This window comes from Pseudopodoces humilis, chromosome 4 (genome assembly GCF_049639895.1).
Source record: "Pseudopodoces humilis isolate 2021_Gansu_Grassland_sample_001 chromosome 4, ASM4963989v1, whole genome shotgun sequence".
NCBI classification, from domain to species: domain Eukaryota; kingdom Metazoa; phylum Chordata; class Aves; order Passeriformes; family Paridae; genus Pseudopodoces; species Pseudopodoces humilis.
The window spans coordinates 66,618,467-66,637,572 of NC_142203.1; the positions used below are offsets into that span (position 1 = coordinate 66,618,467).

General features: G+C 38.2%; 1 protein-coding gene across 2 annotated transcripts; it reads left to right on the forward strand.

The window, feature by feature from the left end:
* The first annotated feature begins 4,015 nt into the window (after window positions 1-4,015).
* On the forward strand, window positions 4,016-18,186 carry C1QTNF3 (C1q and TNF related 3). 2 transcript variants are annotated; one of them, XM_005527984.3, is made up of 6 exons: window positions 4,016-4,356; window positions 9,362-9,473; window positions 11,713-11,867; window positions 14,454-14,583; window positions 15,276-15,375; window positions 16,503-18,186. In XM_005527984.3, the coding sequence occupies exons 1-6, from the start codon at window positions 4,069-4,071 to the stop codon at window positions 16,660-16,662; spliced, it is 945 nt and encodes a 314-aa protein (XP_005528041.1). In that variant the 5' UTR covers window positions 4,016-4,068; the 3' UTR covers window positions 16,663-18,186. The 2 variants fall into 2 exon arrangements, with proteins under 2 accessions (XP_005528041.1, XP_005528042.1); XM_005527985.3 differs by having other exon boundaries at window positions 4,016-4,152.
* The last annotated feature ends 920 nt before the right edge of the window (window positions 18,187-19,106 follow it).

Below are 19,106 nucleotides of genomic sequence, written 5' to 3' on the forward strand. Positions count from 1 at the left end.
CAGTGGATGTGGGTTACAGGAGAACAAAATGTTTAACCATGGAGAAGGGGATGCATGGGCAGTGACTGTAAGCCCTTTCTGGGTGACAAACACCTGGAGAGCCCCATGAATCTGTCTTCCCCTTGGTGGCTCACTCTGGAGCCTCTCCTGGGGAGGAGGGTGGTGGGTTTTGCCTGGATCCCTGTTACTGACCAAAACTGCCACAGAAAAAGGAGAAGAACACGGAAGTTTTCAATGAAAATACTTAATTAGTCCCTGTGAGTTTGCAGTGGTCAGTACAGACATGGGAAGAGGCTTCAAAGGTGCCAAGGTGAGGTCTGAGGGCTCTGCCTGAGGCTGCTATAGCAGTGAGCCAAAGGGCAGCACAGTGCTGGGTGTTCTTCCTTGGCACCAGACAGAGGAGACTTCATCCCTGTGCTGATGCAGGAGTGCTGGGAGTTCCTGCCAGACCAAGGGGCTGGGCAGCCCTATGAGGGCAGCACAAGGAGTGTACCCAGGGAGCAATGAGCCCAGAGAGCTATAGTGGGCTGGGAATTTGGCGCTGGTCCATATGTCATGGTGACCCTCATCCCTTCAGCTGTGGTCTGTCTCTTTTACTACCTCAGTGGAGATTTGCTTGTGAAACTGCAGGGGCAGATTATCTCTGTGTCTGGTATGGAGGAATTATCACTGCAAACAGGATTAGCTGTAAGTGAAGGGGCCATAAATGTTTAATTACAGATCCAAGTCTGTCTCTTGAAACAGTAGTCTTCAATTTCACATACTAACCTCACCAATAACTTGCTTGTCAATATGAAAAACATGGTTATAAGAATGAGTCCTCTCTCTCATGGAGCAGTTTGTGCCTGCAGACAAGGTGGGAAGCAGCTTTCATTTAACAGTTTTTGCATTTTAGCTGATATCTCATTACCTGACATTAACAGATTCATGTGCTTCACTTCATCTTAGGTTCCTTAATTAATTCTTTAATTAATAATTGATTAAGGAAATAATAAAATTAATAATTTCCTTAATTAATTCCTCAATTAACAGATTGAGGCATATCCTGCTGCTAGAGACCAACAGGACAAATGTAGTGGCAGCTGTGTGTGACTTCAGCTGGCAAAGGCTGGAAGGGTGATGTTAGGTGTGCAAATGCATAGCAAAGAGTAGGGAAGGAGTCAGATTTTATTTTCTCTGTCATCACACCTGCAACCCACACCAGCCTTGCACCTAAAAGCAAACCCAAACCTTTTAGGTCAGTTCTTTTCTCATCTCCAGATCAGGAAGATCTGTTCTTCTCTGCATAAAGAATTTTCAGTGTTTTAGTCTAGCAGAAAGTTAATTCAAAGCTCTGCTATTTTGATGTCCTATTATTTTAGATTCAGGCCACATGTTTGAATGAGCATATTTGATCATTTGGAGATCAAGAATAGAGCATGAGGATCAATTCTTCCATTGTTTTTCTACTTCTGCGTCCAAAATTTCTGCCATTAGACAATGATTTTGTGGGACAACTATTCCTCGCTGAAGGCACAGAGCAGAATAATGGGCAGCAAATATTTCTTCATACAGAATTCTATTCAAAAGATTGGAAATAAAAGAGAAAAGTCTAAACTCTGCTATTAATTTGGACATTAAAAATATGTGTAGCATCAAAGCACAAAAGCAGTGATGGGCAGGGACCAGGTGGACTCCATTAGTGAGGAAGGAAGAGAAGGAATCTTTCTTCCTCCTAATAGCTGCCAAGAAACATGCTTGTTTCAGCTTTTGCATGAAATGATAGATGGTGGCTTTGAAGCCCAAACCTCTTTGGTTTTATTCCTTCTTCTTCTGGGACATGGGTGCTGTGGAAGTTCATTATTCACATTGGAAACATTTGTCACAGGAATCTCTTGGAACAGACTTTGGAAAGCTATGAAAGCCCTAATGTCAGCCGAAAACATTAGTCCTGTCCCAGCACTTGCTGAATCAAATTATTAAATGCCAAGATAAATTAATGTTTGTCTCTTAGTCATTCCCAATTTTACAGAATCCAGGATTTTCCAACTCCCTTCCTACCAAGAAAGTCCTCTCTACTTGAGAAAGAAATCCCACTTTGGTGGCAGCAGCTTCTGCAGAATCTGAAACTGTTTTTTCTGAAGTCTTGCTTCACTCTCCAGAAAATTCCCCTCCACCTCTGTTTGCCTGGGGAAATAACCAGAATATTTGAATATTTTTTTTAAAAAATCAGGATTTTCAGTAGTCATAAAGCATAGGCTAATGAGCCTCTTCTGCAAGATTGTTCAGTTAATTAATATTTATATACTGCAACAAGGCTCAAAAGCTAATCTATGAAGTGTTATTTAATAATTCTGAATATCTGCCTTGGGAATCCGAGATTGAAATTCACTGCAATTGAATTAAGGTTCAATTAAAGATTCCTGCCTTTAATCTTTAACATAGGAGCAATAAACACAACAAAAACAAGAAGATGAAGCTCCGCCTGGCAAGCCTGTGGGATGAGAAAACCCATAGCCACCTCTGTTCCTGGCAGTGGAGAGTAAGTGTCACTGAGACAACTTGGTTATGTTTGTCCTTGGGGGCAAGCACTGAGCCCACAGGAGCTGAGGGTTCTGCTCCTGTGCCACATTTGGCCGGTGGAGAATGAGAAAAAGGGAAGACCAGCCCTTGGGTGCCTCCAGTAGTCTGCAGCACTCTCTCAGACCCCTCGTGTCCATGCTAGCATTGCCTTTGGGGGAAGTGGTGCAGGCCCACCCTCCTCTCTGTGCACTGTTGAGTAGGAAATGACCATGGCAAGTGGTGGGGTCCTGGCCAAGACTGACACTCCTTGTGCTTGTGACACCAGCAAACAGCCCCTAGCTGCCAAGGGCTCACACCTCTCACTCCTCTCCAGCCAGCCTCTCTCCCGTGGTCTCCCACACAAGGAACCAGAATATGGCACAGAGAATCCTTTCTCACTATCATGCAAATACTTTCTTACCACATTGCAGAGCTAGGGATCATTCCTGGGACTAACCCCTTCTTCAGTAATGCTTCAGCCATGTTCTGGTGAAGACTTGCTCAGAGACCAGGACTTGCTTTTGGGGAGGCTGGGTGTGCTTGTGGATGTGTGTACAGAGCTGCATCCTGCAGTTATGGCTTTCTAGAGAATACTAGTGGGTGGTTCAAAAAGTAAAATAAGGATATTATTATTATACACATATAATTTGATTCTTTTAGTTGGGAATAAACCCCTGGCAAATTTATATTTACTTAGCAGTGAAAACATAAAACTTGGTTTGGCAATTACATTTAGGAAAACATTAGGAACTCAAGGGAGAAAATATTGCTTGGCCAGGTATGTTGAACTAATGCTGAGAAATGGGGCTCTGTGAATCTGAATTCAATCCAGTTTTTTAAAGCTACTTCCCCGGTCTCCTTCCACTGTTGGCCAACTGACAGAAATTCAATATTTTTCTCCTAGTGAATGAAAAGCATAGTCAGAAACAGCCATTGGGTCAGGTTCATATGCAAAAGCTCCTCTTGTGCTTTTGTTTCCTAATTGCTTTTGGAAGGATTTTTCAGCCTGGGCTGACGCAGTTGTGTGTGTGAATTTCCTGGCAAATAAGAAAGGTGACTGTGTCCAAAAGACATTTAAGAGTGCGAATTCACAGCCTTTCCATGTCTAATCAAGGAGCGTAAGCCATTAGCCACATGTTCCCCATTTCCAACACATTTTTTCACACTTAAACAAAAACATGCCAAAGGAAAGGTGCTACATTTTTTAATGCCCCCAAATAGGAACCACAGGAGCCCATTAAATGCTGTGGTCATTTCCAGCATACAAATCAATTTTCCTTGTGGTGGTGAAGTGGTGAATAATGCCTGGTTTGTTTAAAGGAGCATGACTGATTTTGGATGAAGGATCCTGTCACTTCGGCATTTTTAGTTTTATTTATTGCATGCAAGCGTATAAAACCTGGTACTGGTCTCAGTGCCAGGCTTACTAGTGGAAAAGCTGAAAGGACCACATAACGTCTGGTGCAGCAAAGAGGTTCTCCTCCTGCAAGGCATTTGCTGGACTCCTGAAAATTTATTTTGATTAACATGGCAGAGAAGGATTTCATCAGTTGGCATCTACTGGCTTTATTTTTTCTTCCATTTTGCCTGTGTCAAGATGAATACATGGAGGTGAGCAGAAGATCTTATAAACCAGTGGCCAAAATATTGCAAAGTCACCACCAGACTGGTCACAAAGGTTCCAGAAGCAGGGAAATATTGAAACAGCGGAATCAACTAATAGAGTGGACTGTTGATAATAGCACATCTACAGACCATAAAGTCCTGAGACCAGAGGTAGATGATGTAGAACTGACTACCTCAGATAGAGTCCAGGTACTCTGAATTAATCTTCTAAAGATATATTTAAAGCTAATGAGATATTTTATTTTTTTTTTGCTAACATTATTAGTGATATATTTATGAAATAATTTTTATTAAAGTTGTGTATTGGTCTGTATCCTGCTGGGCTAATTTATAGGATCTTTTAATGAGCTGGTAGAACCAGCAGTGGTTGGGGACACAGGTAGCAGTACTTATTTCTTTTGAAACTGTGAACTTGTGAAATCATATATTCTGAAATGCAGTCTCTTAATTATCCCAAGGTATTAATTATTTACTGTATCAAAGTTTAAATATTGCTAACTCATTTGGATGTGAAGGAAAATGACAGCATTTCTAGAGGTATTTGGAGAGATTCAATCATCACAGAATAATTTTACTTTAAAATGATGTATATAAAGTATATTTCTTGAGCTTGAGACAAACAATGAAATTCTGAACGTTCAAAAATGTTATTCTAAGGAGTAGCTTGAAAAAAACCCCAGATAGTAATGTAATGAGTAGATTTAATAATATAAAGCAGTGGAGAGTTGAAGAAGAAAAAAGGCTTGCAATGAAACTCTAAATCATCTGCAGTATCTACATTTTAAACTGAGAATCTTTTTATGCCTTTCCTGGCACTTTACATACTACAGTCATTAGTTTGTAACACAGGTAAAATGGCATAACTTGGTTATACACAAAATATTGCAGTCCAAATTTGAAAGAAAAAGATCTGAAGGGCAGAAGATGAAGCTTTTTCTAGCACTAGGCAAAATAAAACTCCTCTCAAATGAAGGGTTTTTTTTTGATTGATGTGTTTTAGTAACAGCAAGAACATGACTACTTTTTTCTATAGCTGATACAAATATTTGAGTCCTGTATAGTTTACCTTTTACCATCTGGGGTTTAGAAATTTTTTCAGATCAAAATATTATATTTTGAATTGCCAAAATCAAGTACACGTGGATAAGTGTTGAATAATAACCTATGTTATGATAAGCAGAGAAGAGGTTTGATTTTAATCCTGTCCTGGGCTTGAATAACTAAAATGCATACGGGAATGGGTTTAAGACACCACTGTATTCCCTGTATTAAAACTTTACAGTGCTTTGCATTTTGTATTTCTTGGGCAGCAGTTAAATGTTTCTCCAGTGCATCCAGTGAAAGAGATTTTTAATTGTAGGCATGTTAAACTGTGCTTGCAGATATAAGCAGTGTAAAACATAAGGTATGTAGAGCCTAAAGTGCCAGCCAGTGTGTGCAGACCTCTTTACTGCAGGGAGAATTCTGCAGCTGTGTGCTGCAGACCACATACAAAAGATTCTCCTTGAACACTACACAATTTCAGATAATGCAGGATAATGAAAAAACCACAACTTTTTAGGGCTCAAGCTCTCCCTCACAGGAAGTGTCACTGTGTTCAGGCTGCATGCGTCTCTCACCTGAAAGTTTAAAGCAACTTGTCTGGAACTGCCTGCTGGGGGAACTGGTTGTGACAATAAAAACGAGCCCAGCAAGTCTGAGTACAGCTGATGGCAGTGATTTACCTGCCAACCCATCTCCAAGAAGCAATCTCTTCTGGGGAAATGATGCAATTTTTGGCTTACTGAAATTAAATGGAGCACTAGCAGATGCATGACAGGGATAATCAATCACACAGTAGCTTACGCAATACATGTTTTCCACTTCCAGACTCCAGGAATTTCTAGGCAGAGGGAAGAACAAAGGTGGTGCCGACATTTTTAATTCATGTCAAATCTCTCTCTTTCCCTTGAGTTATATGGAAACTATTCAATTCCTATGTTCCTGCTTTCATGGTTGTTTTAGATGGAACAGCTCTACCCAGCTAAAGAGAATTTAGGCTGGGGAATTTCACCCTCTTGCTGAAGTTTTAAAGGTCCCATTCCCTATTGTGGAAAAGAGATGATAGTATTTGCCTTTACCATTGTCTTTGCTGCACTGGGTGCAAGGCCAGTATGCACACAGCTGTTAACTCATGTAAAATATAACATGCATTTCTCAAGAACAAGAGCTCTTGGTGACTAAAGAGAGTGACAACAGACTATTTTTCCATTTCAGGCTGCTCTTTGAAAATCTTTAAACATTGCTTGCTAAACAGTGTTTTACCCCTAATTTTGGCAACTTTTGTTTGTTTCTTTGCTTGGAGAAGAGGCATGGAGGGCCTTAGTGGCCACAGAGACAGACTACTTTTCATTCAGAACAGAAGCCAAAAATGGTGGAGGTAATTACTTGTCTTCTGCATTGTTTTAGACAATAAAACAGAAACTCATAAAATTAACCAGGAAGTCAAAAATGGCTGGGTCTCCAATTATGACTCGTTCACAGCTTTAAATTAGGGGAATTTTATAGATCATCTGTTGCCTAGATCATTCTCCTACATACTGAATCATGGGAAATTCAGCAAATAGCTCAGAAATAGTTCCAGTTTACTATCAGTGTTAGGAAATCAATGTGGCAGATGCATTTCACACGCTCCTAAATCATATTAATGTTCTGGCAGCAAAGCCAAAGATTCACTGACAAAATTTATGCACAAATGGCTGCAAAAGATGCCTTTGGCAAGCAGATTGCAGCTAATCTCTATGTCACGTTTGAGTGCAATTTTACTTTAGGAACACATTTTTCCTTTAAATGTACTCTTCAGGAAGTTCTCTGCTTTCAAAGATTGAAAGAAAATCCTAAATATTCATTGTCCTTAGCAGCTGACCATGAATATTTTTTTCTCCTAGTGAAAGAATCAGTAAAGGTAATAAACTAATTACTTTATGACTTGCATAAAAAGCCATTTTGAAATCAGTGGAACTGTTGCATACAACCAGACTGGCAGGACTTGCCTTATTTCACACTAAGAACCTGATGAGCTTTTTTTGAGGTAATGCCGAATAGCACTTGGTTATGATGATGGCTTGTATCTATTTTATTTTAAAATAGCTGTCTCTCTAAAAAAGTTGTTCAACATTTCAATGCATTGTCTGAAAAAGACAAATTGCATCTGCACAGAGAGTCTCACATGCAGTCCACTTTGCTGGATTCATATCTTCCCTCAGTTACAATACACTGTTCTAAGTCTTTGGTTATTTTCAGACTGATATGACTTGTTTGCTCTTGGCAGGTGTGTATAGTTCACCTTCCTATTTAACATGAATATGAAGCACTATTATCTAAAAAAAGCTGGAGACTTTAATCTTAATGCAAAAAACAACATTATCCTTTTAGGGGGTGCAAAATGCTCGCACAATTCCAGTCCTCTTGTACTTGGTTCCCTTTCAAGGACTGAAAATGAGCTGAAAGCACAGCTACTCCTTCTCTCATACTAGGAAAATTATAAAAAGTGTATTGGGTGATTGTCAGTTATGTCCTGCCTAACAACTGGAAGAGACAAAACAGCCAGAAAAATACAAACAGGTTCTCCAGGAAGAGACAGTTCAACAGGCAGAATTTTTCTCATTAAGTACAGACCTTGTCCAGAATTAATCTAAAAAGCATCACTTTGACAAAACTCCATAAATATGAAGCCCTTGTGCCCATTGGCAAGTTTTAACTTTTCCATAACTCTTTGAAAGTGAAAGATATTTGTTTAGCTGTCAAGTCATTCTTTATTCCCATGGTAACCACCATCACTGGTTCCAGCTGGACAGGGCCTGCGTCTGTCTTGTTGGAGGAGTTGCAGCATTTTGGCAGTGGCATGAAATGGATTTTTTATATCTGTAAGTTCCTAAGCCTCCTGAAATCAATGAATTCTGGGGGTATACTTGGTATTGTCCAAAACACAGGGAAAGTTTCAGATGACATCACTGATGAGACCAAGGGCAGGAAAACAGCACATCTGTGTGTTCATTTGACAGCTCCCATCGTGCCAGAGGCTCATTTTCTGCTACTAACCCCATAAGTCTGCATTGGGCAAGTAATTTGGCAATGGTAAAGATTAGGGAAAAGAAGGGGAAGGAAGGCAAATAGCAGAATAATTAAAAAGAAAAAACAGTAGTAATTTGATTGGTGTAACTATCCCTCTCCAAATTTTAAGAACTGCAGTTTTGCATCTCAGGATGCATCTCAGGAGAGAAGTGTAAGGGAAAAGAAACAAAGAGGGAACAAATGAGGGGGTAGAGGAATAAAATCCAACGCTGGACCGTGGTCTTATCTGACATACTGGAAGATCTATGATTACTAAGTAATGAAATTTAGTCAGAATTGAATGAGTCTCCATTAGTATAAACACAATATTATGAAAAAGAAAACCACTTAAACTAAGTCATTATTAAACTGATTGCTATAGTAGCTGAGCTGTACATAATAAACTCATTATTTTATTTATGCTGCTATAAATATAAATAATAATTAAATAATAATTAATTAGCACATTGGTTTTCATAGTTACACATTCACCACTACAAATGATCAAAAGCCCCATACACCTTGTGGTATTGTAAATTCAAATTTTTGTCTTGTGTCATGGCACTTTTTTAAGGTCCCCCAACTTTAGTAGCATGTAAATCTGGTCTGGGATCATGAAGAGGAATATACTGCACAGATATTTTTTTAATATCTTCTTTGGGTGGTCCAACACAGTTTTATTTATGTTTAATGGAGGATAGTTCATTGCTGAAGGTCAAATCAAGTCCCTTGTGTCCTACCATTTGTACACAGGTATGTTTGTCATCAAAGGTCAGTTGAAATGTGGGATCAGGATGTGAATCTAATTGAAATATTCATCTGAATTTCATTACTTGGTATTAATTTATTTTCAAAACCTCCAATTTTTCTTTAATATTCATATAGGTTCTTGAATGCTTCAAGAGCAATTCCTTTAAATCTTCCAAAAAAAACATCTTCAGGGACAACCTAACTATGTGAGAATTTCACACCAGATAAGAACTGTTTTGAAAACTTACCAAGTATATAAACAGAAATATATAATGAAGACCCTGTAACCAACATGCATAAGATTGATGTCCTCCATGAATGAGCTACTTAAAGCTTATTTTTGTGCACTTAGCCCCCCCAGCCTGGACCGCAGAATCCAGACTGCAGTTCCTGCTGCCGAGGTGACTTTGGAGTTCGACTCTACCAAGGGCCCCCAGGACCTCCTGGGCCCCCTGGGATGCCAGGTAAAGATGAAGTTTAATTCACTTTTTGATCAGTCTACTTGCAGGCCATAAATTACAGGTTATTCTATGAAATATCAGAGAGTGGTCCAAACACCAGTATTTGGGGACAGATTCAGGAACAAGTTTTTCTATAATTTCAGAGGAGACAGATATTTTCAGTTATATTCTAAGGTATTTTCCATTGAAAACCTATTTGTTATTAAAATTCTGCTTTCACAAATTCATATTGAAAGTAATGAAACTACATCTCTAGGGAAAATTGGTCTCTTAAAACAGCATGAAGTTCCCAATAAACTTGGAAGAACTTGTTCCCTGGAGCTGATTATTGTGATCACCTTTGTATATCCAGCTGTGTTACTGTGTACTGTATTCAAGGGCTTTTCTTCGTCGAGCATACTGCTAGCCAATATTTTACAGAAACACAGATGCTTCTGTTCTCTCACTGAAATTCCTTCACTTCCTTCTTTCATCTTGTCTTTCATAATAAAAAAATCCTTTTTTTTTTAAAACATCAAAAATGTGCAGAGAAGAACAGCATACACAAGAAAAGTATATACTTTGATCTGATAGTTGATATGATATGGAAATAGAAGAGCCTAGAGAAGGGAAAGTGTTGGTCGCATGCTGGTGTAAATTTGTTACAGCAGCTACCCTCAGGGATTTGCAAATCACCATTCCTAAAATAGAGGTACAACATAAATGAACAGGTCACTGAAAGAAAGACTTGTCTCTTCTTCAAAAGCTTACATCTTCTGTTATCACAATAAAAATGCAATTCAGTGATCCATTACTTATTAATAAATTGTTGGATTCTTAGTAGCAGGATACAATGTTATACTAGACCCACATTTTAAAGGCTGCAGTGGACATACTGGGGAGTGGCAGAGTCACAGCTTTGCCCTTCCCTTGTGTCTTAGTCCCACTTCTGTCACTGTAGGATACCACAAATGTATGTCTGGCAGCAGCCTTCTGCACCCTGGGATTTCTGTCTCCTTCATTTGCTGGATTTCATGTTGTTGTGCCTGTAAGGGGAACAGCAGCAGTTGTTTTTCCCCTTGATTGAATCAAATGTTGCTTGCAAGCTTCTGTTCTGAACTGGTAGAGCAGTTCTGGCTGCATATAAAGGATCATTCTTGTTATTTTTAAGAGCTGCAGATTCCTCTAGCCAAATAAAAATGGGCATAATTTCTTCCACCATTTGGCTTCCCTATTTGAAGTCTTTTTTTTTCCTTAATAGAAAAACTCTGAAGAATCATTTCATCATCAGATTTGATCTCAAACAACATTATTCTTCTTGTAAATTTGTAACCAGAGAGAATGATCAAAGAATAAGAAGAGTGGCAAATAACCAAATTTCAATTCAGGTAGAATTAGAACAATGATGACTTTAATTAATCCCCTGAGCTCAAAGATCAGCCTTTTGCTGCAGGAGGCATAGTAATTGCTCAGTGATTCTAGCCAGCTTTAAAATCCTGTCAGCTGCATAGCCATTTGCTCAGTAATTTAGTCAGTAAACACCAGGAAGTAAGTAATACTGCAAATGCATGAGTATGTTTTGTAATGAGTCTTTTTACTCATTTACTCATAGTAAGCCATCTCAAAAAAGCTAATTATAAAATTTTTGTCTCTCATTTAATCTAGGAATATGCAATCAAACGACCCCTAACCAGCACCCTGTGAATGCACACTGTCCTGTTTTTAGCACAGATTTTAGCAACCTTAATGCTACAGCCATTCATCATTTGTGTGGATGTGTTTCAAAGATAGCAAAATCTTATTCAAAATTATCTTACCCTTTCATGATTGACTTAATTTACCAGGAAATTGGTTTTTTTACACTAAAGCAAAGACTACTTCTATACAAAAGCAAGAGCACTTCTGCAAGCTACCTAGTACCTGTCAATAGAAAGTGGCTTGTGCTTTTCTTGAGCTTTCTGTCTGCTGAGGTCTTCTTGCACATCTCCCCAACAAAGCAATGACTTGAAACACCACCATTTTATACAGCAAAACCAAGGCAACATGAGGGTTAACTCCCAAGATCTATGTCCTTTTGGAAACTTGCTCACCAAAACCATCAACCTGACCAAACAGCAGTTTCTTACCCATTACAGCTCAGCTTGGGGTTTATGGCACTGGAGAGTACCCATGCGGCAAGCTGGTGGAAGAGGACCCTGTCACACTTATCTGTTAAAATACAATAAATTATTTAAATAAAACAGAAAACCTTGTTTCCCTTCAGGAAATCATGGAAACAATGGAAATAATGGAGCAACTGGCCAGGAAGGAGCCAAAGGTGAGAAAGGAGACAAAGGAGATATGGGACCAAGAGGAGAGCGTGGCCATCATGGACCCAAAGGCGAGAAGGGTTACCCTGGGATTCCCCCAGAGCTACAGGTACAACATCTCTGGGTCATATTAGCTACAGCAAATATCAGTTTATGTTTTTCTTCACTGAAAAAATAGCATCTTATTGCTGTAAGATACTTAAGAAGCAAATCTCGTTGTAAATGAATACTGTAACAGGCATATACAGCCTTTGTCCTTACTGAAAAATGTGCTCTGCCAGATCTTTCTTGAAAAGAAAAGCTTTACTCAGAATCCAGCTGAGTAAGAGGCAGGAAGAATCATATATGTTTCCCTTTGAGGGCAAAAAGCCAGAATCTGGGTTATTGAAGGAGAATAGCAGGGACTATCGTTTTCTTACCAAGCTGTATCACATAAATAATTGCACTTCCCAGAGCATACGAAAAGTAAAGGAGTCATGTTTCTCAGGGCAGCCAGGCTTTGTGAGATTCTCAGAAGTACATGTATCCAGCTCCTCAAAGTATGGGCTCAAAATTTTTGAGTGCAGTAATAGTCCTGCAGTTTCAAAAAATACCCCTCAGTAGTTATCTGTATAGTTATATGTCTAGATGCTTTAAATATGTTTGGGGCCACGTAGTTTCTGCCTGTGAATGAGTAACTCAAAAGCCAGATGAGCATTTAAATATGGGCTCAAGCCTGAGCTGCTGAGCTCAACTCTTATATTGGCACAATCTCACAGCTTTTGTATTAAAGCTTCTTCAAATCCCAGGAATCTGGTAGAGAGCTCGTGTGTGTATATATCTATATATATATAAATATATAAATATAAATACACACACACATATATATATAGATATATACACACACATACACACAGATACATATATTCATATATATGCATATACATATAGTATATGCATTTATATATCTATATAATATATACTCACAGTGTACTTGAATATCTTATAAACATATCTTTAATTACATTCAACATATGTCCTTCCACAATTTTTAAATGAGCTACCACTATTTATTTTCTTACATAAAGACTACAGTAGTAATATAATTAATGATGAAAGAGGATGAGCAACAAAAGCACATATTGTAATACCTATTTCCAACTATTTCTACTTCTTTTAACAGATATGCTTTAAAATGTTTACAGTATAGCATATTATTTCTTACCAACATACTTAAAAATTTTCAAGTAATTGGTGGTATAGGAGAAAACACTTTTGAATGCAATACTGTTCTAAGTACAAGATTATTTTAAAAACTTTGTGTATCCATGTTGACCTGCTACTTCATAATGAGACCTAAGGAGAAGAGACATGTTTTTCTGCTGTTCTGATCAGCCCACAGAAAGTAGCTCAGGGTCAAAGAGACTGTGAAATGGAATCTAGACAAAAGCAATAAATTCCATCAATCTGCCACTACAGCTGCTTTCCTTTAACACATGATGAACTTTGATGTGATCCTGGCTGAGAAGCAAGATTTTAACAATTTGCCGTCATAGAAAATGCATCCATGCAGGGGTAAGGAAAATCAGCCCAAGCTTTCAGCTCACATCTGGAACTCCTTAAATTTCTGAACAGATGGCTAACGATTTCCGTTGTTGGATCCAGACTTGCATTTGATTGTCTGTTTTGGTTTTGTTCTGGTTTGGATCTGAAATCAAAAGGAGTTTGGGCTGTTTTTTAATATTTTTAAAATACCAGCATAGCTGGAATCTCAGAAAAAATGTAATTTTTGTGATGGCCAGTAACAGCTGCAATTGAACTTGTCATTTAAGAAGCTGAGATAGAAATGAAAAGCCAAGTCTCTATGTAACCTTCTGGCAATGAGGTGCAGCAATTCTGATGCTGTCTCATTTACTCACATAATGGATGAGGGGGAATGATAGACTTACAGAAAAGGTCACTCCTTTCCCTGACCAGGCCAGCTAGCAGGGTCATTCCCTGGTATTTTGCTAAGGGTAATTTAAATTGTCTGGTGTGGGATGTTTTGCACTGCATCCTATGAAACATTTCCATGGCAAGAAGTGAAGCATGAAGTTGAAGCACAGTTTTAATTTTCTTATTTTCCCCTCCTGGTCTCCACTAGCCTCTGTTTTCAAGACTGAGAGCAACTGACAAGATAGAAAAAGCATTGAATATTGAGTCCCAGGTGCTGCACTTCCAAAGGACCTCTAATAAAAGTGCTTCATATATTCTAAGCAAGAAACACTAATCTGCATGGATTTTACCAAGCATTGTTTATTTTCACATATGCAGTTAAAAGCAATATCCAGTTTAAATGCATTGGGGAATACACAAAGACTATATAAAACCCTTTTCTCAGAAATACCATCCATTCAATACTATGTTGCTGTTGCATCATTCTAGGGAGACTTAAAAGTAAATAAAATCTGAAATTAAGGTTCTGAACTGCAAACACTTACCATACATTTATGTTACAGTCATGAATAGTCCAATTGAATATGAGAACCCTAGTCTTCCAGTTTCATTCAATGGGAGTTTTGTTAACTGAAGTTTATTGGCCTTGGAGCAAGCCCTAGAAGAACATCTCTGTCAGGAAAATAAACAGACTGCAAATACAAGAAAAAATCTGTACCTGATTGCTCTACACATGTGCTTTCTGTGAACAACTGCCTGAATAAGAACTGGATTTTTGCAGGTTGCGTTCATGGCTTCAATGGCTACTCACTTCAGCAACCAGAACAGTGGGATTATCTTCAGTAGCGTTGAAACCAATGTTGGGAATTTTTTTGATGTCATGACTGGGAGATTTGGTGCTCCAGTGAATGGTGAGCATTTGCAAAACAAAGTAATGCAATTATTGGAGCTATAGGGAGAAGTGTAGTCAATAAGGACGAGGCACTATTTAACTGCCTTTGCACTCGCTCTGCATAGCTCTTGCTACCTACTTTCCAGAAAAATGAATTGAAAACTGAGCAAGCCAAGAGAGGTCTTGCCAGCCAGTGAGATTAGTTGACACCAAGACAGGAGGAAGAGGAATGGCCTGGGCTGGGGAGGGAGCTGGACTGTCTGCTTTGCTGTGGCTCTTAGCCTTTCAGCCACTGTGATGACAGAACCATGGCCTTGATGTAGCAAGCAGCAGCAGCTTCACAGTTGTCTCCTCCACCTCCTCCCTCCTGTCATTCTCTTCATCCCCATCTTACCCCAAGCCAGTTCAGCTGTGAGCTGACCTGCAACAGATGTGTGGCTGGAAATGAGGCATTACAGTTATTCATGGGTTATTTTTCAGCTGCATCAATCCCCCCTCTTACACAGCTGTGATGCAGGAAGAACAACCCCTGCCATACGCAGAATTAGAATTAATCAGATTTTGGAACACTATAAGCAGAAGGAAAATATCTGCAGACAACTGGAAGGCAGTTTCATCCACAGCTGTTGTTTTCTAAGCAAGAAGCACAAATCTGCAGCATGATTTCTTCTTTCTATGAAGCAAACAAGTTGTATTTTATAACCTTTTCAGGTGTGTATTTCTTTACTTTCAATATGATGAAACATGAAGATGTGGAGGAAGTGTACGTGTACTTGATGCATAATGGTAATACAGTGTTCAGCTTATACAGGTAAGGACCAGGCCATCTTAATGCAAAAAACATTTGTATGGATAGGGTAGCTTGCTCATATTTCAAGAAACATAAAATTGTTGATTATTTTGAAGAAATTCTCTAGGGTAAAATAACCAACAAGAAAAACTATTTTATTTTGCCATCCTCAGCTTGCATATTTGGACTATACACATCATAGATGCTGGACCTAAAATTTAGCCTTGATCACCATTTCCTCAAACTCAAGGGAAAGGATTTAGCACTGCAAGTCAGGGCTGGAGTTCAGTGGTATCATGCTGTCATTCTGTTAAATATACCTTTATCTTCATTTTGCTTGTCAGAGAATGGAAATAATAAAGTGTTCAGTGACTAGTTACAGTCTTGTTAACATGAGGACAGAGAAATTTACTTTAAAGTTGGAAAGTGTTTAAGTTGCAGTAGTAAGGATGAGTAACATTTGCTGAGTGTAAGGATGAGTGACATTTACTGTCCTTTTTATCATTAGCACACCACCACAGGCTGCTTCATCCCCAATAGATCTTTTCTGCAAAAGAAAAAGTGTTTCGTTTCTATTCCCCCTGAAGCACTGATGTCCAAAAAGGCCAGAGGTAGAAGAAAGGGGACCAACCCTCAGGCAAAGCCAGGAGGTTAGCCCCATGTTGAATGTACCCATGTTCCAATGAAAGGCTCAGTATGGAGTGAGCTGCCTGTCTCTGCTCCCTGCCTGTGCTGGGAGCACGGGGGCTCAGCTCAGATCAGCCTCCTGGCCTGGAGGCATTTAAATTTAGCTGGGATGAATTCAAGGGAAGAAAAGCATCACAGAAAATCTGGAGTATTGTGATCAATGAGTAGCATTTCATTTTTTCAATTTGTTCCTGTGTCCTGGAAAAAAAAAATAAAAGTTACAATTCCAGAACTTCAAAAAGGAATGAAATAATGCAGTAAGTTAAGGTGCGAAATTTGATCAGGAGATCAAATGCAGAAAGTTGCCAAAATTTCCTTATAAAGCTGAAAAAATGTTGGCAAGTCTTTCAAGAAAGTTTTGCTCAGGATAACAATGTACTTCTTGGAATGTTTTTTTTAAAGTTGTTTTTTGGTCATTGTTGAGAAACAAAAGGCTGACTTGTTAAAATATTCATCTATAGCTATGAATCCAAAGGGAAAGCAGATACTTCAGGAAACAGTGCAGTCCTAAAACTCGCCAAGGGAGATGAAGTTTGGCTACGAATGGGAAATGGAGCTCTCCATGGGGACCATCAACGTTTCTCCACCTTTGCTGGGTTTCTTCTTTTTGAAACTAAGTAAAAAGAGGAAACAACCCAATAGATGTTTATCTGAAGAAACATCTTTTTTGGAACTGGTATGTTTCACTGGACCGTGAAATAACATTATAACATTGGAGGATCAAGAAGTCTTGTTTTGATGCAATGTGCTGCTACTTGTGTATCAGAGATGAATACATTGGGTAGCTGACACAGATTCACAGAGTATGTATTGTCATCTGGGTTGCACCTACTTAATCATTAAATGTTGCTATTGTTCTCTTCCCCAAAATTGAATGAAAAATAAAGGAAAATGAGTTTAAAGAATTTAAAGAGCAGTTTACATAAAGTAAATTTAATCTCTAAATATACTTTAGTTAAATATATGTCAGGAACTGAACAACTGATGCAAAATTTTTGCATCACTTATTCAGTTCTTCTTACATGTTCATTTTAAGTTTGCATCATGGAAACAGGCCTGAATGTATAACAAGCAGGCTCAGGTGAGACCAGATCTAAAGGAAGAAGTTTGTACTGGATTTGAATGAGCTCAAATCGAAGAAAAAATGTGAAAATATAGATGTCAAGGATTCAGGTTTATTGCATTCCCATTTCAAACCTCTGAAGATGTATCTGGTGTAATTTTCCACAGATTTTTAGCACATATTTATGCTTAGTCTCTCTCTCTTAGAAGAGTGTCAGTAGTTCTTGCCTTAGTAGCAGCTTGAAGCTAAGGTAATTTAGTTTGCAGTGTGAAGGGGATCAGGCAGGGGAACTGTAATGTTTCCCCCTAGCCTTAGAATTTTTAAAACCTGATGTAACCCAATGCTGGGTATCAAAGCAAAGGCATATACGCTAGAGAAATCAGGATACACCAACCGCACAGAGACACAGAGACTTTGTGGTGTTTGGAGCTCCTTCAGAAGGATGTACCTTATAATACTGTGTATTTACTTAACAGTGAAGTTGTTGAAACAGTTTTCCAAGCAGCCTTCCAAGAATCAGTATTTCAGGAAAAGCCATTGCAAAGCAGCAGCTAAGCCAGTTCAGTATTTAAACCGGTGAAAGCAAATGTTAGCTGGCTTAGTAGTTCTGGTCCCAATACACTGGGCCACTCTTCAGCATTCATGTCACTGGCTTTTCAAAATTCGGGCACCTGAAATTCTGTCTTGCTATTTTCAGTTGAATAAGCACCAAAATCAATACTGAAGTTTGAATGTAACTTTGTTCTGGCTCTCCACATAAAAGCTAATGAAATATGAATTCCTTTTTACAGACATTATATTTTAATCAAATATTACCTGCCATTAATGTATGAAAAGAAGGTGAGGCTAGGAAAATATTTATTTGAAATTATTTTATACTGAATACAGGTATCAGTAGCACAACAATAGAACAAATGAATCAAAATCTGCCCTATGAATTTGTATGTCTTTCTACACATTCCTAGCGTATGTAACCACATCTTACGAAAAAAAATGCATGTTGATACTTGATGATTATGATGTGATTTTTCAGTTTTTTGCATCAACCACTGAAAATATTAGCTTTAATGAAACTGTTGTCTGATGAGTTTTTATTATTTCTTTTTGAACTTGGGTCAGGTCTGCACCACATAGGTTTTCAAAACCTGAGACCACGTTATTTTGTTAAGCTTACTTTGTAAAACGTACATTTATCCAATAAAGATTAATGGTTACAAAGCTATACTGGTTTGTTCATACCTATATTTACCAAGGACATTACCATTTGGAGACAATAGAGAGACACTATTTTTAATATGCTTTTCCTAAGCATTGTTTTGCTGCTGAATGGAAGAAAGCCAGCACTAAGGATTAAAATATGTTTACTTTACACATGTATATATACACAAAGAGATATAGATATATATATATACATACATATATACATACACATATATATATGTGTATATAAACACACACACATAAATTTTAAATTTTAAATCTGTAAGGTTTCCTTTGGGGTCTTACTCTTCCTTTGTGACATGGCCATTTTAAGCCATTTTGGCCAGAATGAAGCACTTAGAAAGCGTATGGCATACTCTAATTTTAAGCTTCTTATTATCTTATTATCTACTGTAATCGCCATAATATAAAAGAAAGCAATGTTTTGCCATACCCATTTTGTGCTGTTTTCATGAGTTTTGCTGAACTTGGCCTGCTAAGAGGGGACTAAGTGACAAAGAATTACCACAAAAGCTTCTCTGAAAAACAAAGAGCTGTTCCGAAGTTAAAGCTAAATAATTTTTTATATCAAGATTAAAACTTTCTAGGTTTTGACTGAAATCTCAGCAGTCTTCTCTCTGCAAATTACTGCAATCTCTGCTGATTGAGTGTCATAATACTTTACAAATAAATAGTTAACTTACATATTAATTTCCTTCAAAAGAAGAAGGCAAATCCTTCAAAATACAGCAGCTGGTGTGTGTGGGGGTGTGTATGTGTGTTCTTCTTCTTTAAAATTAAC